The sequence below is a fragment of the Diadema setosum genome, chromosome 14 (genome assembly GCF_964275005.1).
Source record: "Diadema setosum chromosome 14, eeDiaSeto1, whole genome shotgun sequence".
Lineage (NCBI taxonomy): Eukaryota > Metazoa > Echinodermata > Echinoidea > Diadematoida > Diadematidae > Diadema > Diadema setosum.
In genome coordinates this window covers 23,541,818-23,566,558 of record NC_092698.1, presented here as the reverse complement: position 1 = coordinate 23,566,558, position 24,741 = coordinate 23,541,818, and the positions used below count along the sequence as shown (strand labels likewise).

Below are 24,741 nucleotides of genomic sequence, written 5' to 3'. Positions count from 1 at the left end.
AATCATTATCTCTAAACGCACTTGGGGGAAAATTAAACTCTTTGATATTAGCCAAGACTTTAGGAGGCTTTTCACGGCCTGGCCGATAATTTTGCTTGTCACTTAAACTTACATATTTGTTGTAGCCCGTCTGAAAAGACGCACACAATAATTTGCTTTGATTATCATGTCTGTCGAACAAGGCTGAATAAGTTAGGTAGTGCTAAGCCATGTTTTCCATTCACTTGGTCTTAAGCCATAATTTGTGAAGCATTAATTCCTCTATTTATGTTTTTTCTCTACCAAACAACACCGTATTTCCAAAGCATACGACTAGCAATTCCATATACATGTAGCTGTTTTTTTTTACGATGTAGTTAGATGTCTCGAGATTTTTCAAAGTCACATTGAATCACCACACAAAAGACACAGAATCCAAAAATTATGGATTCAAGGAGAGTGTACCCTTCCCTTGCAGAAAGATGTGATCTTACACCACTAAGTGAGTATATTGGTTGACAATTATCTAATCATACACATGGGGTCAGCAATGATGACAAGTAAAAAGGGGTATGAAGACAGACTATTTCGTGGTGGAGGTTGAGGGTTTGTGCACCGTTTTCATTTTTTGACGCCGGGCTTTCAAAGCGTAGCTGCTGCATTTTACCCATGGATGTAGGGAGTTTACAGGAGATCCTCTCAACTGGAAATGTGAAGCTGTGGAATGATTTCACAATCTGTCTTGTTGCCTGGCGGACGTTCATTTTGTTATATTAAAAGCCATACTTATTGCAATATTGCAAATCGATTCTCCTTCTCAAAACCGCACATGTCTTGCAAATACGGCATTTAAGTGACAATTTGTTGTCTAAATTCACTATGAGCTCTAATAATGACATTCTCTCGATTAGAAAGAGTATTTGATAGTAGCCCCTTCAATAATTATTGAGAGCATCGGACCTAATACATGCAATGCAATGGAAATGACTAGTACTCATGGGAGCAAGACACCTAATCAAATCAAATTTGTTTGCAATCGGTAAGACGTACTGTCAAGAGCTGATGATAATCAGTCATCGTATTTTTCAAATGTATCATATAGGGGAGAGATAGTTTCGAAAAGGATAAAAAAAGTGTTTTTTGTGGTGAAGAATCGCTGCTCATTCTTACAGCAAAACTCCATTGTGTGTAGGCTACATTGAGCGACAAGAGTTAAGAGTAAAGTCAAGCAAACATAACAGGTAAAGTAATCCTAATCAGAAGAAGAAAGTTATGAGAAAAGTGAAACTGAGTAATCAGATATAAATACCTGATGAACACAACTTTTGGACCCAGGGACCTGAATTCCATCACTCTTTTTCCTTCTGTCGTTTTTAAAGAGTGCTATTTCAAGCAAAACATTTTATTACGGAATGGAATAAGAATAAAAATGGATCTTATCCACATACAGATAGAAGACACTGACCGGTATACAGGATGTTATCGAGACGTTTTATTATGATAATATCCTTTCCGTCGTGATCTTTTCGTTTAATAGTAGGTCCTACTCTTCTCCGAACCATCGACATTTATAGCGCAGCCAAACTAAACAAAGGAATTTGATAGGTGGCTTTCCACATTCTCTTTTCTTTACCCATATTGATATGAGTAACATATCTTGTGCAGTAAGAAGCTATACCATACTATTGGAAAAAGAAGCAAGTCAGAGTTATTATTGGTCTTAATATGACCCTGTTCATTTGCGTCACAAATGACACATAGCGAGTTGTGTATCATTAGCGGATGATTATGTTCACACTGTGTGAATACACTGCCACACTTTTTTTTTTTTTGGGGGGGGGGATCTTTTTTACTTTTCTTAATGAATTCTTTCGTTTAAAATTCACATCACCATGCCAGAGCAAGAAAATACAAAATGTACAAAGGACCTTTACAACATTGCTAAGCTTTTCTCTATAGCCCCAAGGATATGTCATCAATCGTTACAGTGTTTGGTGAGCTGACGACTGTTAAGTAATGAACAAACAGCATGTAATCACCGCTGATTACATTTATTCTTTTCTATGCTTTAATCTCTCCTGTAACCACTGCTTCTCTTTAAAAACAATAATTTACTTTCGTAATTAATGTTTAGGGAGCTCTGCGTGGCCATGAGGGGTGTCGGTTTTCACGGCTTACACCTGATCATTACCGCATCCTAACAACGCACGTCCTCACACTATTTTTACACACTACACAGTACATGTAACCAGAAAGCGGGGATTTGGAAAATCGGTCGTTCTCTGCAGGGTCCAGATTTGGAAGTGATCTGTGGGTGCATACAACATGATAGCTATAATATGGCTTTATGGCATTGTCATTATTTGACCTCGTCTGGCTGCATGAGATCGTGTGGGAATCCGCGGCTTGGCAACGCGGGACTCGGAGGGGAATGGGTGCAGCGGTAACCAAGGGCTCGCCAGCTTGTTGTCATTATTTGCCAATATTATTATTTATTTTAGGTTTTTGCTTTTATCCAAGGAAACAAGCCTGGTGGATGGTGGGCTGGTACTGCTCGTTCGCAAGCAACTTACACCCCCGCACGCACACACACACACACACACACACACACACACACACACACACACACACACACACACTGTATCCATCCGCCAATGATGAGCAACAGACAGAGAGAAGGGGGGGGGGGAGTCTATAAAACAAGGCAGCCGATTTGAAAACCATTCCAAAACGAATGCGAACTTTGTGGATTTCCTTCCCCGTACGTTTCCGCGATTTTTCTGTTATTTTTTTCAAAGTTCCTCCTTGTGATGCACGCAATGTTTACATCACGATATTATGTTGCAAAGACTAATCGAGGAGGTTAGATGCATAACCTTTGTGCAGATATGGCAAAGGCTGCTGAATGTCTGGCTAGATGACGTAGTGCCCTGATATCATTCCTAAGACCGTAAAAGAACATGCTCTTAACGATTTAAAATAAAACGCAGGGGAAATGTACCCATGTGTTTGAATATTTTGTTTGTTTGTTTGGTGTATGTATGTATGTATGTATGTATGTATGTATGTATGTATGTGAGGGTGTGTGTGTGTATGTGTGTGTGTGTGCGTTTAATGTGTGCGTGTTGGTTGGGTCAGGTTACCTCCAAGCATGGAGCTAGCATACACAGACTCGCTCCATGCTCCAAGCTCCCTCGACCATCTTCATACATTTTCCAGTCTTTATACTAGATCTGATGGCAGTGAGAACAGTTGGCGAAGAGCCAAAGCTGCATTTTATTCTTTCTTTTTCTTCTTTTTTTTTGTGAACGATTATCGCATTCCCTGCGAGAAATGGGTGGAGCACAAGTCGGAAAATTTTGGTTCACGCCCAAGGTGTGTTTCTGGACAGAGATGAAGGCAACACTGAGTCTAAGTGTAATATAAGAGGTCTCCTTGAAATGAAACATGGTCTAAGTCATCCCTGACGGGACCCAACTGCACCATGTTTTGACCCCATGAAGACTACCAACATACAGCACGCAGCGGGTTAACTCGAGATCTCCGCTATCGTCTTCACCGGAGATTGCACGATAAGGCGCGTAATTCTTGTTTACCAATATATACTCATTTAGCGCCGTGTGTGCCTTGCGTATACATGAACCAGGAAGTTAGAATTTGCCTTCTAGACGCTGAACTGTTTAACACAATTACGACGAGGTCATTGTTTTATGTGGCATGTTTCGAAGGTCGTTGACCAGTCAAACAAGAATGATTTACTACTGCACTGCCTATATAACAAAAAACGGAGTTCAGGACATGAAAATTTGCTTGCCCCGAAGTTTGATTATAGTGGCCACGATGATGTTGATGTAGCACATCAAAATATTATATATGTACAACTACTACTATTGCTATAACTGTTACTACTTCTACTGCTGCTGCTGCTACTACTACATACCGTACCAGTAAGCTATTATTAACTCTCATTTCTTTTTACTTCTGCCTCTCCTGCTACTATTGATTTGACTTGATTTGATTTGATTTGATGTATTTCTCTGTATGGCATCATTCACAATTCCTTTTTCTAAGCAATATAATCAAACAGTGTATGTACATAATGTATTGCTGTTATTGCAACATGCCCTATTGCTCAGCCATGTGTAGGATCGCTGACTCAAGTAATCGCTTGTGTGAAAATGACATAAACAAAAACGTTTGTCTTTGAACATTTTTTGTGTGTGTGTGTGTGTGGAGAATATGGCTGTTTATGTTGCTCTATGCTGCCTCCCCCCCCCCTTGTAAAATAAAAGGGAAACTGATTTTTCTTGTATATATTTAGCAGTTTCAATACTCATCGTTAACGACACAGTGATCATGAATTTCATGTTGCGATGCATTACTATTTTAGCTGTCATCATGGATTCATGATAATTGGACCTGCATCTATTTTTACATTTCCTCTTCGGATGCCAGAGTGCAAACAAGGACATTTATTAAAGAGAAGTCATTTTTCACTACAAGTGACAACTTTCTCTCATATCAGTTATGCCAACTTCTCTCTACCCTATTCACATTCACATCCTGAAACCAAGTGGAAACCTTCGAGGAGTTTTACTGAATAGTGTTCTTTATTTTGTTTTATTTAGACCCTTTTCTCTTATTTTCTAAAGCGGTGAAACCGTATATTCGTTTTTGCTTGTACTATGTTCCCCTTGGCCTTGAGTTGTTCAAGTCTTCATGACAACACCAATCTTTCTCTCTTTCTCTCTTTCGATATATTATACCCTCTGTAATAGGAACCCAGCTATGTAACATAGTATCACCTGTTTATATGTTTTTTGTATTGTTTTCTCATGTTCTCTCTCATGTGTTTTATGCTCGATTGTTCGTTAAAGGGGCTGTACAGTACTGTTCGAGGTGCGGATTCATGCTTTGAACATTCCTGAGAACATTTCCATGAGAAACCTCCTATGAAATATGAAAGAGCATGCAATTTTAAGAAGGATTTAACGTTTATTTGATGAATATCGGCTTCCAAATGGCTGAGATATCCAAAAAAGTGATAATAATTAAAGACTACAGGCCACGCCTTTTTATTAGGATGTCTTTGTTTCACCTTGTTTTTGGATATCTCAGCTATTCCAAAACCGATTTTCATCAAATAAAATTTTGATACCCCTTAGAACCGCATGCTCTTTGACATCCCATAGAGTGGTTTCTGAATATCTCGCAAAAACGTTAAAAGCTAAAAGAACTGTAAACACCCTTTAACTGTACCATATTTATGTTCGTTTTGTTTTCGTTTTTGATTTTGCGCACATTGTAATGTATATTGATGCAGGGCTCCCTTGTAAAGCAGGCCTTTGTGGCTCTGAATGGGACTACCCTGCTTTTAAAGAAGACTTGATACATGAATGTAAATTGACAATACATATTCTTACAGTAGTCCTTTCTTTTAGTTTCCAATAAGGTATACATTTCTTTAGAAAGAAGAGAGAACGAAAACGGAACTGTCGAGCGTAGTCAGACTACGTGATAGTTACAGCTGTTCTTTCTTTTTGTTTATATGATTCCTTGATGAAATCTACTAGACCATTCACCATCACTAGAAGTACACGAACTTCAATTTGCAACATACATCGTTTGTATTCCAATCTCCATCAACATTTTTAGTCTAATCGATCGAATCAAGTAACACTGACTATTAAAACGCGAATGACCAGCCCTCCGAAGAGAGAAAAGCGGTTTGTTGGAAGTGATTCATTTATGTTATTTGATGGCTTAATTCGCCATGTCCCACCATATCGCTTTGTTTTTGTCATGCTTTTCTGTTTGTTTTGTTCCCGGTGAGGATGATTTCAGCGTGCCTTGCCTATACGGTCAATACCATCGAGGAAGTAGTGGATGGAGTCGTTGGCCGTAATCATAATCAACTACTTCCGATGGGATCAAGACCGTTCCCGGCATACATTGCGAGCGGAAGTCCTGATGCCCGCCAACAGATTTTAAGAATTTCCGTTTGCCGTTTAGAGTTAAATATTGTTCTCTGTTAAACACAGCTCTCAGCTCTCTGTGATTTGGGAACGATTACGTGCAGGTACAATGATTTGATTGATAGATTGATATTCTTTGTATGAATCATTAATAAAAGGCAATCACTTTAAATAGCGTTCTTCTCCTCTTGCGTTGCGATAATGATTGCAATGCAATTTTTAGGCAATGGTTTATTCAAACAAAAATATTGTTGTAGCAAATGTGTCTCGTGTTTTTTGTTTTTTAATGGCACTGGCGTAGGTTTGGGAGGACTCGATCCTCTGTCGACTAACGAGCCAGTTTTGCAGTGTGGTATATAAATCAATGGTTTACTCTGACAGTATGTTATCATAGCAAATGTGTATTGCCTCTTCCCTTAAAATGACACTGCCATACACATGATACAGCTTTTGGAGGACTCGTATAGTTACCCAGGGGCGTCTCCAGCTTTTTTCAGGGGGAGGGGGTGCGTTTAAATTTCTGGTTCCACTTCCGGGTTTCATAGCTAACAAGCAAAAAGAAAAAAAAAAAGAAAGAAAAAAGGGGCCTTCAGCGGAACTTTATGATTCCACTTCAGGGTTTCATCAGCTAACAAGCAAAAAGAAAGACAGAAAAAGGCCTCTTACCCGCGTGCATGCGAGGCTCCGAGACCATGGAGTAGGGTCTGAAGAGGGATGCGTTCGCACCAACGCACCCCCCCCCCCCCCCGTGACGCCCATAGTTACCTTGTTACCTATAGGATTCCCTCTTTGGAGGCGAAAGCTTTACACTGCTCTCTTAATGGGAGACATGAAACGCTGATACAGCTTTGATTATATATATATATATATATATATGTTCATCTTGGAATTTTCCACGTGTTGGACTTCGAATGTTGTAATTATTAGAAGAAAGAGTCTCAAGTACGCCATGGATCCAACGATTACACAAAAATTTTATTACAAAATTTTCGGTCTGCCTCAGACCTTCGTCAGTGCAAAGACAATGATGGACAATGATAAACATGAATCATAACAACAATGCTATGCGCGTCATGCGCGTAGTGCGTTGCCCTGGAGCTGCGTTGTCAAGGAGAGCGCTGATACGTATAGGGGTATGGTAGAAAGTGAAATCTCAATGAATACTGAACTCAGACTCAACAAAAGTTTCATTGTCTTTGCACTGACGAAGGTCTGAGGCAGACCGAAAATTTTGTAATAAAATTTTTGTGTAATCGTTGGATCCATGGCGTACTTGAGACTCTTTCTTCTTATATATATATATATATATATATATATATATATATATATATATATATATATATACACTGTTTATCAATTATATTTTCGAAATGGGGGAGAGGGAGAGCGAAGAGAGAGGAAGGGGAGATGGAGGGGTGGAGAGAGGGAAGGGAGAGAACGTAGGGTGGGGCATTCTAAGCTCCACACACAGTGAGTAGAAAAAAAAAAGGCTGCTATGTGACGGGTATAGGCCTACTAGCTATATGATTGATTGTAGGAGATATTGTTGGTCAAATGTGTGGTTGCTAACAATGAAAAAGCATGAAATATGATAAGGTGACGAAGAAAAATAAGGAAAACGTAAATTGGTATATCATCTACTTTCGAAAATCCTTTATGATTTAGCTATAGTATCAATTGCTGACATTCATTTGAGAAACTCAACAGAGGAGGCGAACAAGGTATATAAAGCAAGTATCACCGCTCTAAGAAAGGAAATCTTCATTTAAAGCTGTAGTTTGATTCAGCTAAATTTCCTCTCACCTAAACAAAGCCTACTAAGTGGATGAAATTCTGGTAGTCTCCCCATGATAATTGATAACAATTTAAAAAGCGGATTCCCCGTATATGTGCTTGCAAACCTCACGAAACGGAGTCAATAATCAAAAAGAGCACGGCTTCACGTTGCCTTGCAATCATTGCATGACCATAAACCGTCCTTAGTTAATTTTGCATCCTTCCACGGGTGGGCGTGTCCACTTGTATCACATTCATTGCAGGGAAATGAGATATCGACTCCTACATCAGTCATCCTAGCTGTCGGTAGCATACAATATTTTCATCTAATCGCTACGCATCTGTTGTTTTCTTCAAAAATTTTGCTCTCAAGTTCGATTTCCAAGGAAGAACGTGAACGAAGATCTTGGAATTTGACAGTGTTAAAAGATGTAATATCATTAAAAAAACAAGGTTTTGCCAAAAACAAAAAAAAAAAAGAAGAAAGAAAGAAAAGAAAGAAAAATCACTAAGCGTCATAGTTAAGAAGAATGATTATTCGAGAACATCAGGTTTGGGCACTCTGCAAGCCGCAACATAATAAAGCTATATCCACATATCTATATCCATGTAGGCAGTCTGAAACACAATCAGTGTTAAGAATTTTGTTTTTCTCAGTTTGTTTGTTTGTTGTTGTTGTTGTTGTTGTTTTTGCACAGTTTTGCCTTTTGGCGGAAAAATAGATACTCCAGAATACGCAAATAATAAAAGTTGATACCGCCACGTAGATTTCACTTATAGCAAAATCATGCACGGGTCCCTGTCTACGGTTAATTTGAATGATTTTAAGGCACCCTTTTCACATTCGTTTTTAAATATATCTTTCCCTTTTCTTACCATAGATGTTTCAAGTAATGTATCAAGCTTTAATCAACTGGATGGCTTTGAATCCTAATTACCTTCTGGTATAGGGTGACGTGACAAGACCAATGTACTTATATGGTAATCGTTACCGTTGTGACTTCTTGGAATGTTCTTTTAAGAGGACACAATCATACTCGTGTTGAGCTCTGTCAAACAGCGGAACTAGGAGGTAGCCATCTGTGTAAGTGGTACATAATGTATATAGGCCCTGTACTATGTCATGATTTGTTCTGCTTGTGCAAGACTATCGTAGAAGAAACAGTGCAAAGTCATCTGTTCATAGATGGTGTAGAATTTTGCTTTATTCCTCGCGGATGTTGGTAGAAACGTGTAAAGTTTTACTATGTGTGAAACAGGACAGTAAAGAGTCTCGCGTTTATGGTGTTGCAACAATGAGTGAAATAATATACATGCATCAGCTATGTACATGTATGCAGATAACTGTTGGAGTTGTTAAAATGAATTCTAGGGATTAATGTATGGGTATGGATACTAAAAAAAAAAAAAGTAAGAAGTCTTTTCTCTCACGCAAGACGTTTAAGACAATAAGTCAACATTTCCCCTGGAAAGACATACATCATTAGTCGCCCGTGGCAACCGGCGGATCGCATCGCCCCAGCGGCGTAGATGAGACGATCGTGGCCTTGGCATTGTGAACGTGGAGCTATTACAAGCATCTCATCCCTTGCCTTCTCCTTAATTAGGAATGAGAGAGAGATACTCTGCGAAAGTTAGCCCCGCTGATTTGATGACTTGATTGTAGTTCCAATCAAAGAGCAGAGGAGATTGGTAGCGGGGAAACAAACTTCACGATGGGACCGCCAAGTTTTTCGCCAGCAAACTGACTATATGAGCAGATAATGATAAACGTTTGCATGCCTCACGATTCTCCAACAGGATGGTAATTAGTGGTAAACGGAATAGTAGCCTGTAATTATTCTGGGAACAAACTTGCTTGCATGTTGAAGCACACACATGAACACTCAAACAGGGTATAATTTTGTATGGGTATATTATATGTGATTATGATACACATGTGTGTGTGTGTGTGTGTGTGTGTGTGCGTGTGTGTGTGTGTGTCTGTGTGTGTGTCCGTGTGTGTATGTGGGTGTGTGTGTGTGTGTATGTGCGCCTGTGTGCGTATATGGGATATAGCATAATGAGTATGTATTTTTGAGTGTATGCGAGAGAGAGAAAAAATGCTTGTTATTCTTCCTTTGTCTGACTTTATTGGTCTTGATCATCTGCGGAGATCAATAACAGTATACGACAGTAAACACACAGCAGCAAAACTATATATACACATAAAGACAACCATCATAAAATAAAATATAAAATATGAATTGGCACAGTGCTTTGCATCGGTTGGCAAGGTGACAATAAAAAAGAAAAGAAAACAAAGTCACATGAGTTGACACGTGACATGATATTTTCTGGGCAGTGTACAATTCACATCCTCTCAACTTTTTTTTTTTTTTTACTGTTTTGTTTTCATCATTTCCATAGTAGCAAATTGGTATCTTTCTTTTTTTTCGTCACCATAAACACTTAAAATGCATTTTCACCACATACTAGGCCAAGATGTAATTCCACAAATTTCTTCCATACAACATTTCTTGCATAATCCTCAGGACCACTTGAGGTTCTTCGAGTAGAACCGGCTGCTCTCGTTTTACTTTAAACCCTTTGAAGGTCTTCAGCGTACTATTCATATCACACGATATTATGCAGGCAGCCTACGCATTGAAGAAAGACGCTGATTACATAGCGCGCATATTATTATCATTACTTTGTAATTGCCTATTGGCGAGGACGCTCAACACTATACGCACTCTTTCGCGCCGTTTGGAGAGGTAATGCTTACAACAGGCGACCTAATTTGGAATGGGTAAAAACTTGCGTAGGATGGCTGAGAAATCGCCTAACTCTTCTTTGCTGACGAGACTGGGCTTGATCTGCGTCATCACCACCATGAATGGCTGCATGCAAGGGCAATACCCACGCGAAAAACAATGTTTGCGTGTGCGTGTTTGTTTGTTTGAGTGTTTTTAAAGCAAAACGGAGAACCGAAACAAATACACCAAAACAGTGAAAAAAAAATGAATTCACAGGAACATTATATTCTCATGTGGACCTATGATCATTCTATGCTAAAATATTTCGAAACTATACGCTCTCATGACAACTACAACCCCCTATGCACACACGGGCGCGCGCACGCATATACGGATTTTTCTCTTTTTTTGGCAACCATAACAACGATCAAAATGATCAAACAGCATACTTAACAAAAATGATGTTATCAAAACTTAATCCCTAGCCAGACTTTGAAGAAGACAAAATTAAATGGCTTTTTTCAGCTTCCTGTCGCCATCAAACATTTTATCAAACTATTTACACTTAATTTTAGCATTCTGCGAGCTAGTCACTTAAAAACGTGCCAAGTTCGTGCAGTTGGTAGTGATACTCGTCGACAACTGCGTCGATATAAAAAAAACAACAACAAAACAAATAGAACAGAATTTGAGTAATTTTTAAAATGATACCAAAGAACAGTATTATGATGATGTGTGTAGTGCCTAAGTACTGTCCTCCGCTATGTCAACCAAATTACATCCTTAATTCCCTCCGCCAAAGCACGTACGCGATGCGAGTATTCAAAGAACAAAAGAATAAGTCACAGAAACTCCTGCCAAGTTCGTACAGTTGGTACTGCTTCTCAAACTCTGTACTTTGCTGTGACATCTCTCAAAAAAGTACACCCATCTGCACACACACACACACACACACACACACACACACACACACACACGCACACACACACATTTTATGAATAACATATTCAGACTTGGGGAAAATGGGGTCAGATTCATGGAAGAGGGTGAAGGGTCGACCAGATTGACGTGAAAAAAACTGTTGTTGTTGTTGTTTTGTTTTTTTAAGAAAGGAAGCATGCACATACCTTCTACACGACGAAAACCACAATAAGAAACATTTCAAAGAGTGTTTGAGAGAAACATGCAACGCAAGTCATGTCGAAAGTGTATCGACTAGTTGAACATCAGTAAATAATCTAAAATGGCGTCGGGGGGGGGTGTTTCATCAACGTTTGTCAGCGCTAAAAGTTGTCATCGCTGACAATCACCATAGTAACAGTCAGTGACCAGAGCATCTCATCCAATCAAAATCGAGGATTTTGCTGAAATTGTCAGCGCTGACAAACGTTGATGAAACACCCCCCTGTTGTTTAGTAGAAACAAACACACATTGTCGAGATCGTGTTTCCCTATAGTTGGGTAGCTTACGACTCGAGCGTATCATCTCTTTTTTCCTTTTTTTCTTTTTTTTGAGTCAAGAGAACGATCTAAGCTATCATACCACAGTGACCTTAGGTGGACTCCCACCGAAGATCACTGTGGTATGATAGGAGATAGTTCCCCTGTCTCTAATAAAAAAAACCGAGATGATACGCTCGAGTCGTAAGCTACCATGGTGATGGGCACAAAGTTTTCTCGACAAGGTCCATCCAAGGAGGTACTGGGCCTCCTTGCTCCCTCCTGACGCAGGTGTGTAACTGGGAACAGAGCAATACCGACTGGCGGGGGTGATACTATAATACCAAAGCAAAGGGGGGGGGGGGGAGTTATATTCTGCTTCCATACATATACGGCTGGAAAACATTAAGAAAACCCTATAGTAATGTTTTAACCTTTCATGACAGGTGTTTAACCCATGCTGCAGCAGTTTATCAATGTCATAATATAAACGGATCTGAGAGCTGCAACACGTAAGATCTTCACTTCACCAGCTCATTCTCCAGGATATAGAGTCACAGGTGAATACACGTATACGTAGATGGCATTCCACGCCGACTGGGTGGTGTTTGTTTGTGCTCGCTTTGAGAATGTCGATAGACACCTGCGTTTAGTTTTTCATATGGAATGTTTGCTGACCACGCCTAGTTTGCCTCTCTTATCGTGTGGCCATCGAGTCATTTTTTATTACATATCTATTTTCATTGTTTATATGGTTGAAATAACGCAAAAGTATTATGACGTAAAAGTGAACCAGCAGCTAATTCTGTCACAAAGTACATTCAATCTAAGAAAGTCTAAAGCAATACAGGTGCATAATCGCTTATATCTACATAATCGGATCCTTTTAATCTGAATATGCTGAACTATTCTGTTGAAGCTAATGAAAGTTAAATCTCCGGATTTTAACATTTGATTTTACTTTTTTCTCTTCTAACTTTCAAGCGTTTCGCCAGCTCACCATACATGCAAGCACATCACTCACAACCACACTTGTGCGCATCCCATTATAGGCTCTTAGTTTAACTGCACTTGAGTGTGATCCGTATGAATGTAGCATGATTATTGGACTCTTGCGCAGAAGAAGAAGAAGAAGAAGAAGAAGAAGAAGAAGAAGGAACAAAAAAGAAGAAGAAGGAAAAGAAGGAGGAGAACGAGAAGAAAAGGATGATGATGAAGAAGATGAAGATGGAGCAGGAGACGCAGAAAAAGACAACCACAGTCGAAACAAAGTAACCCCGGGCGACCACGCCCGCAACCAGAGATGAGAGCAGTGTAGACATCAGACAGTTCTCTTTTAGAAGACAGAGGTAGAAGGGAGAGGGAGAGAAGGCGAGAGCGACGAGAGCAACAGAGAGAACAAAAGGAAGCCCAATATTGACAGAGAGTTTAAAGAGAAAACGAAAGAAAAGATGACGAGAGAGACAAGCAAGGAGTGAAATGAGAGCAAAGAGAAAAGAAAGGGAGTGTAGAACTGATAAAGAGGGGGGGGGGGGGGCAGGTAGAGGCAGGCTGCGTGAAACTGCGAGAGACATGATTCCTAGTACCCTCCCTGAAGACTTGACGATAGTGGCTCTTTATCGATACGGACGTCACGCCAAATCCATCGGACAGCATCGTGCTTCATACCGAGGCATCAGGCTCGTGATCGACTGAGAGGTCAGTCATGGGCCGGGGTGTCGCCTGCAGAAGGGGGCAGCCGGCACTGACCTCGGGCCGGCACTTGACATTGACTGGTATGGTCGCATTTTGCGGAGATTTAAAGACAAACAGGTGTATTAAGCCTCAAGATAGAAAGAGAAGTAACCCAATCTTGGCAGAAAATATTTTATTATTCATTTCCTCCCGTATCATATAGAGCTGTATTTCTTTAAGCATTCCGTGGACTATTTTTGCATGCATGAACTCTGTATTTCAACTTGTTTTCTGAGGATATGAGTATCTAAAGCTACAAAGGCTAGTTCTAGAGTAGTGCTAAATGAATGAAAATTACTGCTACAAGTGCCATCACAACCAGATAACAGATGAAAATATATCGGCAGCAGACATAAGGATGTTTCCGTTAGAAAAAAAAAACCCACTAAAAAGAACAAATAAAGAATAAAGAATAAAGAATAAACCGATGTGTCACATAACGACTGTTAAAGATTGTTTTACACAATTTGTTTCGTAGATTATGTGTGTGCGTGTCTTTGTCTGTGTGTTTGCGCGTGAAACTCTTTGTATGGATAACCTTTGCAGATTTTCGCACACAAGAGCTGCAGCAGTATCCCTCCAATGCAGTCATTGTTAAGTCAACCATGTTACAACCCTACCAACTCCTCTCTCTTCTAATATCGGACCAGTGGGTTGGTACGGTTATCGTCTGTTAACCATACGGTTCAAGCGGCTTTCATCATCAAACACACTTAATTACACTGTGACCATCAGCCAAATAAAACGTATTTCCCATACACAGACATTCGTTCAAAAATATTCATCAGCCTTTTAAAAAATCAATATCTGTAAGATGTATGCAATTTTTATTGAGTTTCTTAATAAATTGGTTCCTGCGTAAATTTCTATTGTTTTTTTTTACGTTTTCTTTTAAAGACGTAACCCCACACTGTGGCCCTTGCAGCCACAAGAAAATTTGATATCCGCTAAAAATGTGTGTGGATTGGTTGTCGTTGTTGTTTATTTGTTTTGTTTTGTTTTTTCGTCGAGGATGAGAACATTATGTACTCACAAAGTGAAAATGAAGAATAAACGGGCTATTCAATATTGGAGCGATTAACATTTTCCAGGCAAGCACATTTTATAGAAGAATCTACATTCAGTATTGGTTATCATTCTTGCATGCACAATTTTATGCATTTTCTTCCACTTAAAGCAATATATTTGGCACACTTTCATGTTTGGGGTGATTGAAATTCTGTTTGTAGCTACAGGTGCGAAACCCCAGGACTTCCTCTTTCTGGAAAGAGTTAACCCTGCATGAATGTGGCGTTACCATGTGTTTAAACATTGATTGATTTAAGATAGACAATCCCAACGAAGATATAATAGAATTCCGCACGTCGGATCACGTACATCACGCGTAAACACATGTCACCGGGGCAGACTCGACCGACCTCGTCGATGAAAAAGAAGACGAAACAATAATCGGCTTCCATCGAGGTTATGGCAAAGTTCGAGTCCAGACGAATGAAGCCTGTTGCGAACAAAGAAGGGTACGGGCGTGGCGTGACATTAATTTTTTTTTCCCCTCGAATGCTGATCCAGGTACAGATAGAGAGCTGGTCCATTGGACATAGACTAAATAGATGTATTCTGTGAGAGATCAGTTTATGGGCCTCGTCTTTAGGGGGAGAACTTTGTCATCACTTCTGTATATCATCAATCCAACCACCATCATGCCATATCATCATCATAGTGGGCCTCATGTTAATGTTAACAAACATTCCCGGGGCTTCACTATATAGCGAACACTCTGCTTGATGAGGTATTCTATTTTATCATTTTTTTTTTGTTCAGTAGGCTAAACATCTTTTCTGTAACAGATAAAATGAAGTTTCAGAAACAACAAACAAACAAACAAACAAACAAGCCAACAACAAAAACTCGGGGATCCTTATATTCCGGTAACTATTGCCAATCATATGGGTTTTTATGGTTTGCCAGACGACACCACTATCATGATTATCATCATAAGATTCTTAACATAAATGTCATTATCAGGAATATCATAACCATCGTCCTTGTCATCACCATTATCAGCAGCGGCATCAACAATGGATAGAATTCTACCACCATCATCTTAACATCATCATCATCATCATCATCATCACCATCTATCTATGTCGTCACTGGGATGACATCGTCCAAATAATCACCGCCCACCATCCTCGCTTCAGGTGATATAACCAATGACATCATCTTGTATCACACGTTTATTGTTATGGCAGTTACGATTTTTATTACCGGTCTTATTCATAACACAAAACAAAACTCACGTCTAAAGTCTCCTTTAAGGCCTGTATCACTGAATGATACACGCCTTAAAATTAAAATAATAATAACAACAACTAGATGCTGATAAGACTCTACAGCGCTGAATGACGACAAGAGAAGAATACTTGCGCCATCTGTACAAATCTACGATAGATCCCATTTTCTTTTCTTTGTGTGTTGAAGCTTGACATGCCTCCTTAATCATTACGGGTTTGTGTGTGTAGCCATTATGATGGCGTGTTTGACTGTTGTTTGTTTATCGAGTTATCTCGACTGTTCAATACTTGGTGTTAATTTCTGCGTACGATCACATCATTAAGTTGTAACTTTCATTACGTACATTTTGTCGAGAGAAATAATACGAGGAAAAAATGCCTGCGTCTGGTTTTGTGCTCTGTGTTCTGGAAGGCAGTAAGCGGGAACGGCATTGCCACTTGTAATAACGACAGAAATGCATGGCTTATATAAACTGTTTAACAATACAAACAAGGAAAATGATCTTACAGTTGCATTTGCTGGTACAAGTATTTATCATTCCACAGTTTACACGAATTTAGTAATGTGGACTCGAACTTCAGTTAATCTAAAACCTAAAATTGGCAGGCCACAAACTCCTCATTTCAAATTCCTAAGCAGGCCTATACTCAAGGAGCTGTGCAAGCAAGAATGTTTACTTTGTTACTATTTATCTGCATCAAACAAGTCATCACGGCATACAGTAGGCCTATATGCCTTTTGACTTAGAGAAATATGCATGTTTGATGATAATATCCTGACCTGAAACAAACTTTTCCTATACCTCTTTGATTCACACAGCCTAATCAAAAGAACTAGACAATCACCATCAAACTCTCGTTTATCTAACAAACACTAGAATCGAAGAGATGAACGAACGGAGAATGAGACGAACATATGCATTAACTTTGTACCTCGTGAGTGCGAACATACTTATGCTAGAGTCACACACGGCCGGATTTCGTACCGGGTCCATAAGGAATTAAAACCGTATCGACCCGGTTCGAGCCGTAGAGAGCCGCATTGACCCGCATAGTAACCCGTGTCAATTCCTGATGGATTTCGGGGGCTACGATACGGCGGTGAAAACAATTTTGGTCATGTTCAAAATTTTCTTACGGATTTCAATTCCGTATTGATATCCGAATTGACCCGGTTCGAACCGCATTGACTCGCATCGACCCGCTGCAACCCGCAGCGTAAAACTTTATGGACCCTTGCCGTATACTGCATTGCCTTCATGCAACGGATGATGACAAGGCTTACATCCGGGTCGGTACGGGTCGAAGCGGGTTGACACGGGTCGATAGGGGTCGAAAAGGATTCAGTTAAGGATTTAAAAGCGGATTTTTATACCGGTCGATAAGGGTCTCTACGGCTCGAACCGGGACGATACGGTTTTAATTCCTTATGGACCTGGTCCGAAATCCGGCCGTGTGTGACTGTAGCATAAATTGCCCTCCATTCCGGGACTAATCCGGCTCATTTTCACCCGGATCAAATCCGTTTTGTGACGCGGCCGTGTGTGAATCTAGCATAAAATTCCCACTTCATCATGTTCATTGGTCAGTTACAACTCGTCTCTTTCTTTGAACTGCTTTATCACGTTCGGTAACCACTTCACTGCTCCCCACCTGTTTGTCGCGGTTACATGGCTAATCCGGAGGGATTTTGCTTGGTGGGAGCAGCCGATAAAATACACACTCATCGCTCAAATCCCGACGCTCCAGAAAATGACAATACATACTAATGTCTTGATGAAGTGGCCTGTGGCGAGGCGCTTGTGCATATTATTCACTAGCCGCAAAGTCAAAATATCCTCTAAATCATCTGTGCTCTTTTCTGTCTACACGAATGCGAAGTTAGAGGTGTTAACACGAAAAAATGGCAAAAACACAACACATAATTGACTATTTTGACGAAGGCTCTTCACCTTCAGTGTATATTGCACTCAAATCACTTGCAATCAAAGTGCATTTGTAGACCTTGGCAGTGTTATCAAATAATACGAGTGGCAAGGATAAAACACTTGTCAAAAGTGAAACACAATATTATATATCTACATCTTAATTTGTTTCTATCTTGATATCTATCTACCTATCTATCTATCTATCTATCTTTCCATCTCTCTCTATCTATCTATCTATCTATCTATACACACACAAACATACAATATCATATTCTTTTCATTGCACGTAATGTCGGATGTTTAAAAAAACAAACAAACAAACACCCAACTATGCTGTATTGGATTTGTTAAAGGAAAGCACTTTATTCAGATGCAGTCGCGGTATTTTTTGGTCAAATTGAAGGGTCTTTCCATCTACGTCATTTATCTTTCAAAATGTCTACATTAAGGAATATAAGTAACTCCTCGATTCCATGTTCCACGTAAATAAAGACCATTGCGTTTAAGCGTTCAATAAAAAAAATGTAGGTGTAGATGGGTAATTTATAAGTCATTTTTCACCTCACGCGCACACGGCGCCTCGGGACAAATTATGACACATGGCGAACGGTCTTGGGCGTTATAGAATTCGTGATTGCTACGCTCAAATGCGCTAATGGCTGCTTGTACGGGCGCAAAGCCGATTACGCTTGCAACGGCAGAACGGTGGAACACAAACAACCGCCATCATAGACTACGCAGAAATCTTCTCTGCCCCCTCCTCATCCCCTTATCTTCTTCCCCCTCTCGCTTTCTTCTTCAAATAGATTGAGTATTTTATCCATCAGCTCTATATCTCTTTTCCATCTACACGGTATTGATTAAAATGAATGATTGAAAGACATTAAACAGCTAGACATCGGATGCTGCATTCCCAAACAATCCCAAAACGCATTTGCTTTTACATTATGCCTCGAATGTCAAAAAACATTTATTCCCAATCTGTAAAATGTTGTCATTGTGGTTCACAACGATGCAGTGTGAATCACTTGGCTTCATAGTCCCAGAAAAAAAAAGTTATAAAGAAAAAACATAACAAACGGGGGAAATATACCAAGAAATGTTGCCTCCCATATTGCATGTCATATGTCACGCAATCGGGGAAATCAACATAAATGTGATATGAAATAGTACCTGCATCTTTAAAGCGCGGTGCAAAAAAAGCTAAAAACAGATTTTATTTTATGGTACTCTGTTGGAACCTGTTATACCTCGGACAACTTGCGGTGCTCACGACGCGACGAACAAAATGACTCTGAAAACTCTTGAGCACAGACATGAGGATAACTTTTCTATCAGTTCGAGACAGCAAAACAAAAGTCAAGTTTACTAAGGAAGGCAAATACTCACTGACAAAATGAGATCATCGTAGTATCCATTGAACCAACATGACTACGGTGGCCAATGAGGTGTGCATAATTAGAGACGTTATCTATGACAATTGACAGTTACACGCTCACATTTGTGTCTTAACAAATAACACTTATTCGCTAATTTCTTGTTGTTGCTTCGGAACCCACAGTACAGATGGGTTTCTTGTTGAGGCAGGTTTGGTGTCTTTAAATCTTTAAATATCAAATGCCTAAAGTCATGAAAAGACCAGTCGTTACAATTAGCCTTCACTGATATTGCTATTAAATCGATAACACTGCAAAGTGAAGGCTTACAAAATCAAGTTCTAAAACGTAACCATAGTATACTAGTGTAGTATAAAGAATTTTCATGAGCTTGAAAGAAGTGTTACGATCTTGCCTCATGAAAGCGTAGACGAAAACCAATAAATTTGTCCGTGTCTTGGGCATGTAATTCTATGTTGCGGTACGTTTCTAAGGCAACAGTGTCGGGAGTTCAAAGTTACACGCGTGAGGATTATGGTGTCGGCACAAGAGGACGCGGGTCAGCTTGGCTCCGTCGTCACAGCGTTTCGTCAACGGTGATCAGATTTCTCGGAACCGTCGTCGAAGAAGCCTGGGAGAGCAGCCAATATGTAGTCTGTGCCCCCTTGCCCTGGTGACAGATTCGGAGACAATGATATGCCGTTAGCAAGCGATTTATATAAGACAAAAAGATCGCGGATTAAAAACTGTAAGTTATCGCTGATGTTCCTGTAGAAAAACTCAACCCTGGAAGATATTAGTCTTTCCACAAGATTTAAAGAACCACGGGATGTTGTGGAGGTAGATCTTCGTACAGAGGAGTGTTCTATTCAGCTGTGTTTTCTCACGAGCTTGACGAACAATGTGTCATTGCCTAGAAGTCTTACCAATATCCAGTGACTGAGTATGAAATCATGGTTTTTAAGACAATAAATACTTTCGTTGAAAAGAGAATGATTATTTCTCGAAGAACATTATTACATCATGTTCATCGTTGATGATGTAACTTTGGGTTTGTTTGTTTTTTTTTTTTCAAATACCACAGGATGCAACTTTTGAAATCAAGTGCGACTCAGACGCCAAGGGTCTAAACCTGTGAGACTGTAATGGTACATTCTACTATAGGGACTCATACATTCTGGGTCCAAACGACAGAAGGATGTATATCAGGTGAAAACGGTCGTATACGAAGCACAGTCGAGTTACTACTGACATTATTTCACGTTATACAAGATTTACAGGATACAAGCACTGATCATGCTACTGTACTCTTCGCTCATGAATTGCGGGAAAATCGCTCATTTCCCATTGGAGAGGAAAATGATGGCAAGTTATGTATCCTGTTTATCAGACCCCGATTTGATAAACATGACAATCAATCATTCAGTTTATAGAAAACTGTAGGCAAGTTATCAAGTCATGACTGAAAAAATAACCAAAATAAAACAAAGCAGAATAAAATAGAACAGAAGAAAACAGACACATAATAAGAATGGAAATGAGATGAATAATATAGATGAACTGAGATGAGATGAAACTATACATTAGATTTGATTACATAAGAATAAATTAGAACAGAACAGAAGAGAATATACTGACTGACTGTAACAGTTGTTCTTGGTTCTTCCTCACCATCTGTTTGTATGTCAAACCATCCCTGTCATTGCCTGTGGTTTTTACATAATTGTTCATTAATTGTTGTGTTGAATGATACATAATATGGTTGTATGCGCATTGTTCTTGTAATAGCTAGACTCATTATCATTTATTATCATTTCTTTCAAATCTGCCGCACCTTTAGCACAACTTCCCCTCGCTGTTCCACGTTGAAGTTCCCAAACGTCTCGAGGATTGACTTCGTGGCTTGACTTATATGGATCTTCATTGCTTGCAGTTATAAGGGGGAAATAGAAAATATTGATTTCAAAACACATTAAAATGACGAATCTCTGCCTTCACTTCGTTATAGTTGCTGGCTGTAAAGGTTAGATCAAGTAACATCACATGACAAACTTGAGCCGGAGGTTTTTATTGTTTGTTTTATTGATTGCTTCAGCTGATGACATATCTGACAAAGTATAGACGGGTCAGAATGCCAAAAAAGAACTTGTACATTGGCATTATTGGATTTCAATTTAGTTTTCGTACATGAATGAAAAATATGTAATTTTACTGATTATGAAGGTTTGGCCCTCAAAACCAATAAGCATTACTTTCAATCAGCATCTCTCATCTTTGTGGTGTCTTCTTCACTCTATCAAATGGGAAAAGCACAGTGTTCCGACTGAAGTGCTGTTCAGTGGAATAAAGTGTTTGTGTTGCATGGCAAGAAGTCCATGATTATGATAAAAGCGGGCATGATGATAAAGGGATGATGAAAAAGGGATTTGAGTACGGGTCTGGCTTCCTGCCACAAAATGATAGCAGGTGTGCAACCGTGACCCACTTACCATGGCCAGTTGACTCCATTCTCGAAGCAGTGTTTACTGTGTCACCAAAGAGACAATAACGCGGCATCTTCAGGCCAACCACTCCTGCCACAACAGACCCTGATTGGTTTCACCAGAGCAAAACAAAAACAAAAACAAAAACAAAAATCAGAAAGTGGTCATTGCTTTTCATATCTTTTTGACGAATTAAAAAGAGAACGATGATAATATGCTTCGTAGATGTACCAGTAACTTTAATTGATCCCAATAATCTATGATGGATCATAATGCTGAATATTATTTTCATGGAAAATAAAATTGTACACTTGTAATGATAGCTGTAATGCATCTTGTAATAGGTATAATCATTATAATAATGATAATAGCAGTAGTGCTCCTACCACTACAACAACAACAACTACTACAACAAATGATGATCAATGATGATGATAATGATGATAGTGATGACGATAATAGTAATGACAATAAAATAATGAAAATAATGATTATAATGAGAATGAAAATAATGATACTACTACTACTACTACTACTACTACTACTACTACTACTAATACAACTACTACTACTGATGAAAAATAGTAATGACAAGAAGAAGAAGAATTATTACTATCATTTTTTAAGAAGGCGACAAAGAAGAAGAGGAAGAAGAAGACTATTCTTCATTTCGTGCGATACGCTAATACACGTTATCACATACATATTACGACCTCAATATTCAACAACGTATACCACAGCGATTTTGGCCTGTTCCTTCGGGGAGCATTTATCACATAGTTGTATTACGGCCTCAAGATTTAACATCGCATACACCAACAGCGATCTCGGCCTGTTCCTCCGGGGAACGTTCACGTTGGACTGCCATTCTGTTCAGCACAATCTTTGTGCACACATGTTAAATGAAAGAACAACAAAGTTCAGCATTTTTGCGAATTGCTAATTTTATACGTTTTCGAAGAGAAAACTCTTGTGAATAATTGTCCTAACTCAAGGTTATGAGTTGAAAGGTAGAAATCAAATTATGTACTTTCTCATTCAGGGACGTGAAACGTATTATTATTATTATCATTATCATTATCATTATAATTATTATCCAAGATCCAAAAGTAAGTGTGGGGCTGGGTGAGGGTGGCTGCGCACCCCTCCCCGGTTCCGCGGCCCGTGTCATTCAAATGGTAGTGCGCATTTCACAATGGACCATGACGCTTTCCAATACTGTATTGAGACGAGCCTCACTAACCCGAGTGGATGCCGACTCGCAATAGGAGTTTCTCGTCTGGTTTGTGCTTGATCTTGAAATTCGCGACCTTTTCGACCAGCGCCAGGGCCATGGAGGAGATTTCCTTGGCGTGGACCTGGCCGTTCCGGATAGGAAGGCCCGATACCACCATGTAAGCATCTCCGATTGTCTCCACCTGTTGGGGGAAAAACAAATTAGTTCTGTTTAAAGAGCTCAGCAGTTGAGCCATCATATAGGGAGCTTTAGATTTGCGACGCGAACGTTTAAGACGTCGACTGCCTTGTCCATTCTGCTCTCTCTCTCTGCGTCGTGTTACAAAGTAACTTTAGGTTACGCGAGGACGCAGCCTCTAAACAGTAAAATGGCGTCCCCATAGGAAATGATTGAATCATTGCATCAAGTAGCTTTCGGCGGTGTGAATTCGAGCCGACTCAAGAGTAACCTAGATCCGACCGTGCAAACTCAGACGACGCGAGTTCGATTTCCATGAGCAAATTTGGGCATGCGCAGAACAGGTTTTTCCCCTCAGAAAGGCCGCGTCGTGAAAATCTAAAGCTCCCTTATCATGTTCATAGTGCTTCTAGGGTAGTCCATTACGCAGCGGGTCACGATCTCCTTCGAATACTTAACCTTGTAAATTCAAATCGGATCATTCTTTTAAAAGTTATGAATCTTTAAAGTTTTGGTGCTGCCATTGGATGGATAAGAAGACTACAACAGTCCATAACATGAGATGGCTGCAAAACAACGATATATAGAAAATATAAAGATGATACTAGCACCTCGGTATTTTTTTTTTATCTGACACAATGAAAGAGCAATTTTTGACATGGCCCTTTTAGAGAGTAGAGAAAATTAATCCCCCTTAACATAATTGTGTTCGGAACCAGTCAAAGGAATGTGTACTTTTCATAAAAATGACATTTTGTGGAATTCTCTATATCATTTCTATATGTCACTTTCTGCAGTGACGTCACAAACTATTGTAGTCTTCTCAGTCAGCAACGAGGGGGGGGGGGGTCCAAAACTTTAAATTTTCATAACTTTTGAACGGATTGTCCGACATTTCTCCAACGTTAACTCACTGATTGTGTTCTACTCTGTATGTGCATTCAGTCAGGGCACATAATTATTGTATATCAAGGGAAACTTTTCCTTAAACGATTGTTGTTGCAGGGTTTTCATTTCTCATAGGCTCTGACCGAGAGACACACCGAATACTCGTAGCCTCCTGCTCCTGTTCTGTTTATCCTCTTATAAAAATGGATAAGATCGCTATGAAAAGACAAGCCGTGCCAGAGGAGAAGAATGTGATTTTATCGCATCGGGATACACTTTCTTTGATGTCTTTGTCACAAGTGCGATTGTGCGAAAAGTCCGCACAGCACTATAATGGCAAGCAGAGATTCTCTTTTTTGACTGAAGACCTATAGAGTATACTCGGGCGAATCTTCCCTCTAATCATATTCTTGAGTGACAATTTCATGGGGAAGAGGATTAAGACTCATCAGGTGTAGTTCCTGGCTTACCTTGTAAACGTCGAAGTTGTCGATGACTCCATCAAAGCAAGTATAGAGGTCGTTGAGGAGAGTCACAACCTGCCAAGTAGCATAAACCACGCGAAGTTAAAGAGAGATTCCACCTCTCTCGATATTCAGTATTTTGGCTTAATATCTCTAAGATTTATTGTGTTTGTTTTATATTAGTGTTGTCTGGGGCAAATTATATGTTGCATAGGGCCCAATTTTTCTCTTTCTCTTCTTTCTTTAAAACAC

The 24,741-nt window shown here is 39.6% G+C and overlaps 2 protein-coding genes across 2 annotated transcripts in view; both read right to left on the bottom strand.

Annotated features, from left to right (window-relative positions):
• Positions 1 to 15,102, bottom strand: part of LOC140238225 (uncharacterized) — a 69,190-nt gene extending 54,088 nt beyond the window's left edge. The window contains exons 1-2 of the mRNA XM_072318161.1: positions 15,042 to 15,102; positions 13,577 to 13,680 (exon numbers count right to left, since the gene is read on the bottom strand). Coding sequence (XP_072174262.1) covers positions 13,577 to 13,680; positions 15,042 to 15,102 — 165 coding nt within the window. The remainder of the gene's footprint in view (positions 1 to 13,576; positions 13,681 to 15,041) is intronic.
• A 4,715-nt stretch (positions 15,103 to 19,817) lies between these two features.
• Positions 19,818 to 24,741, bottom strand: part of LOC140238224 (atrial natriuretic peptide receptor 1-like) — a 39,671-nt gene continuing 34,747 nt past the window's right edge. Inside the window, exons 18-22 of the mRNA XM_072318160.1 lie at positions 24,496 to 24,564; positions 22,967 to 23,141; positions 21,730 to 21,828; positions 21,075 to 21,166; positions 19,818 to 19,910 (exon numbers count right to left, since the gene is read on the bottom strand). Coding sequence (XP_072174261.1) covers positions 19,818 to 19,910; positions 21,075 to 21,166; positions 21,730 to 21,828; positions 22,967 to 23,141; positions 24,496 to 24,564 — 528 coding nt within the window. The remainder of the gene's footprint in view (positions 19,911 to 21,074; positions 21,167 to 21,729; positions 21,829 to 22,966; positions 23,142 to 24,495; positions 24,565 to 24,741) is intronic.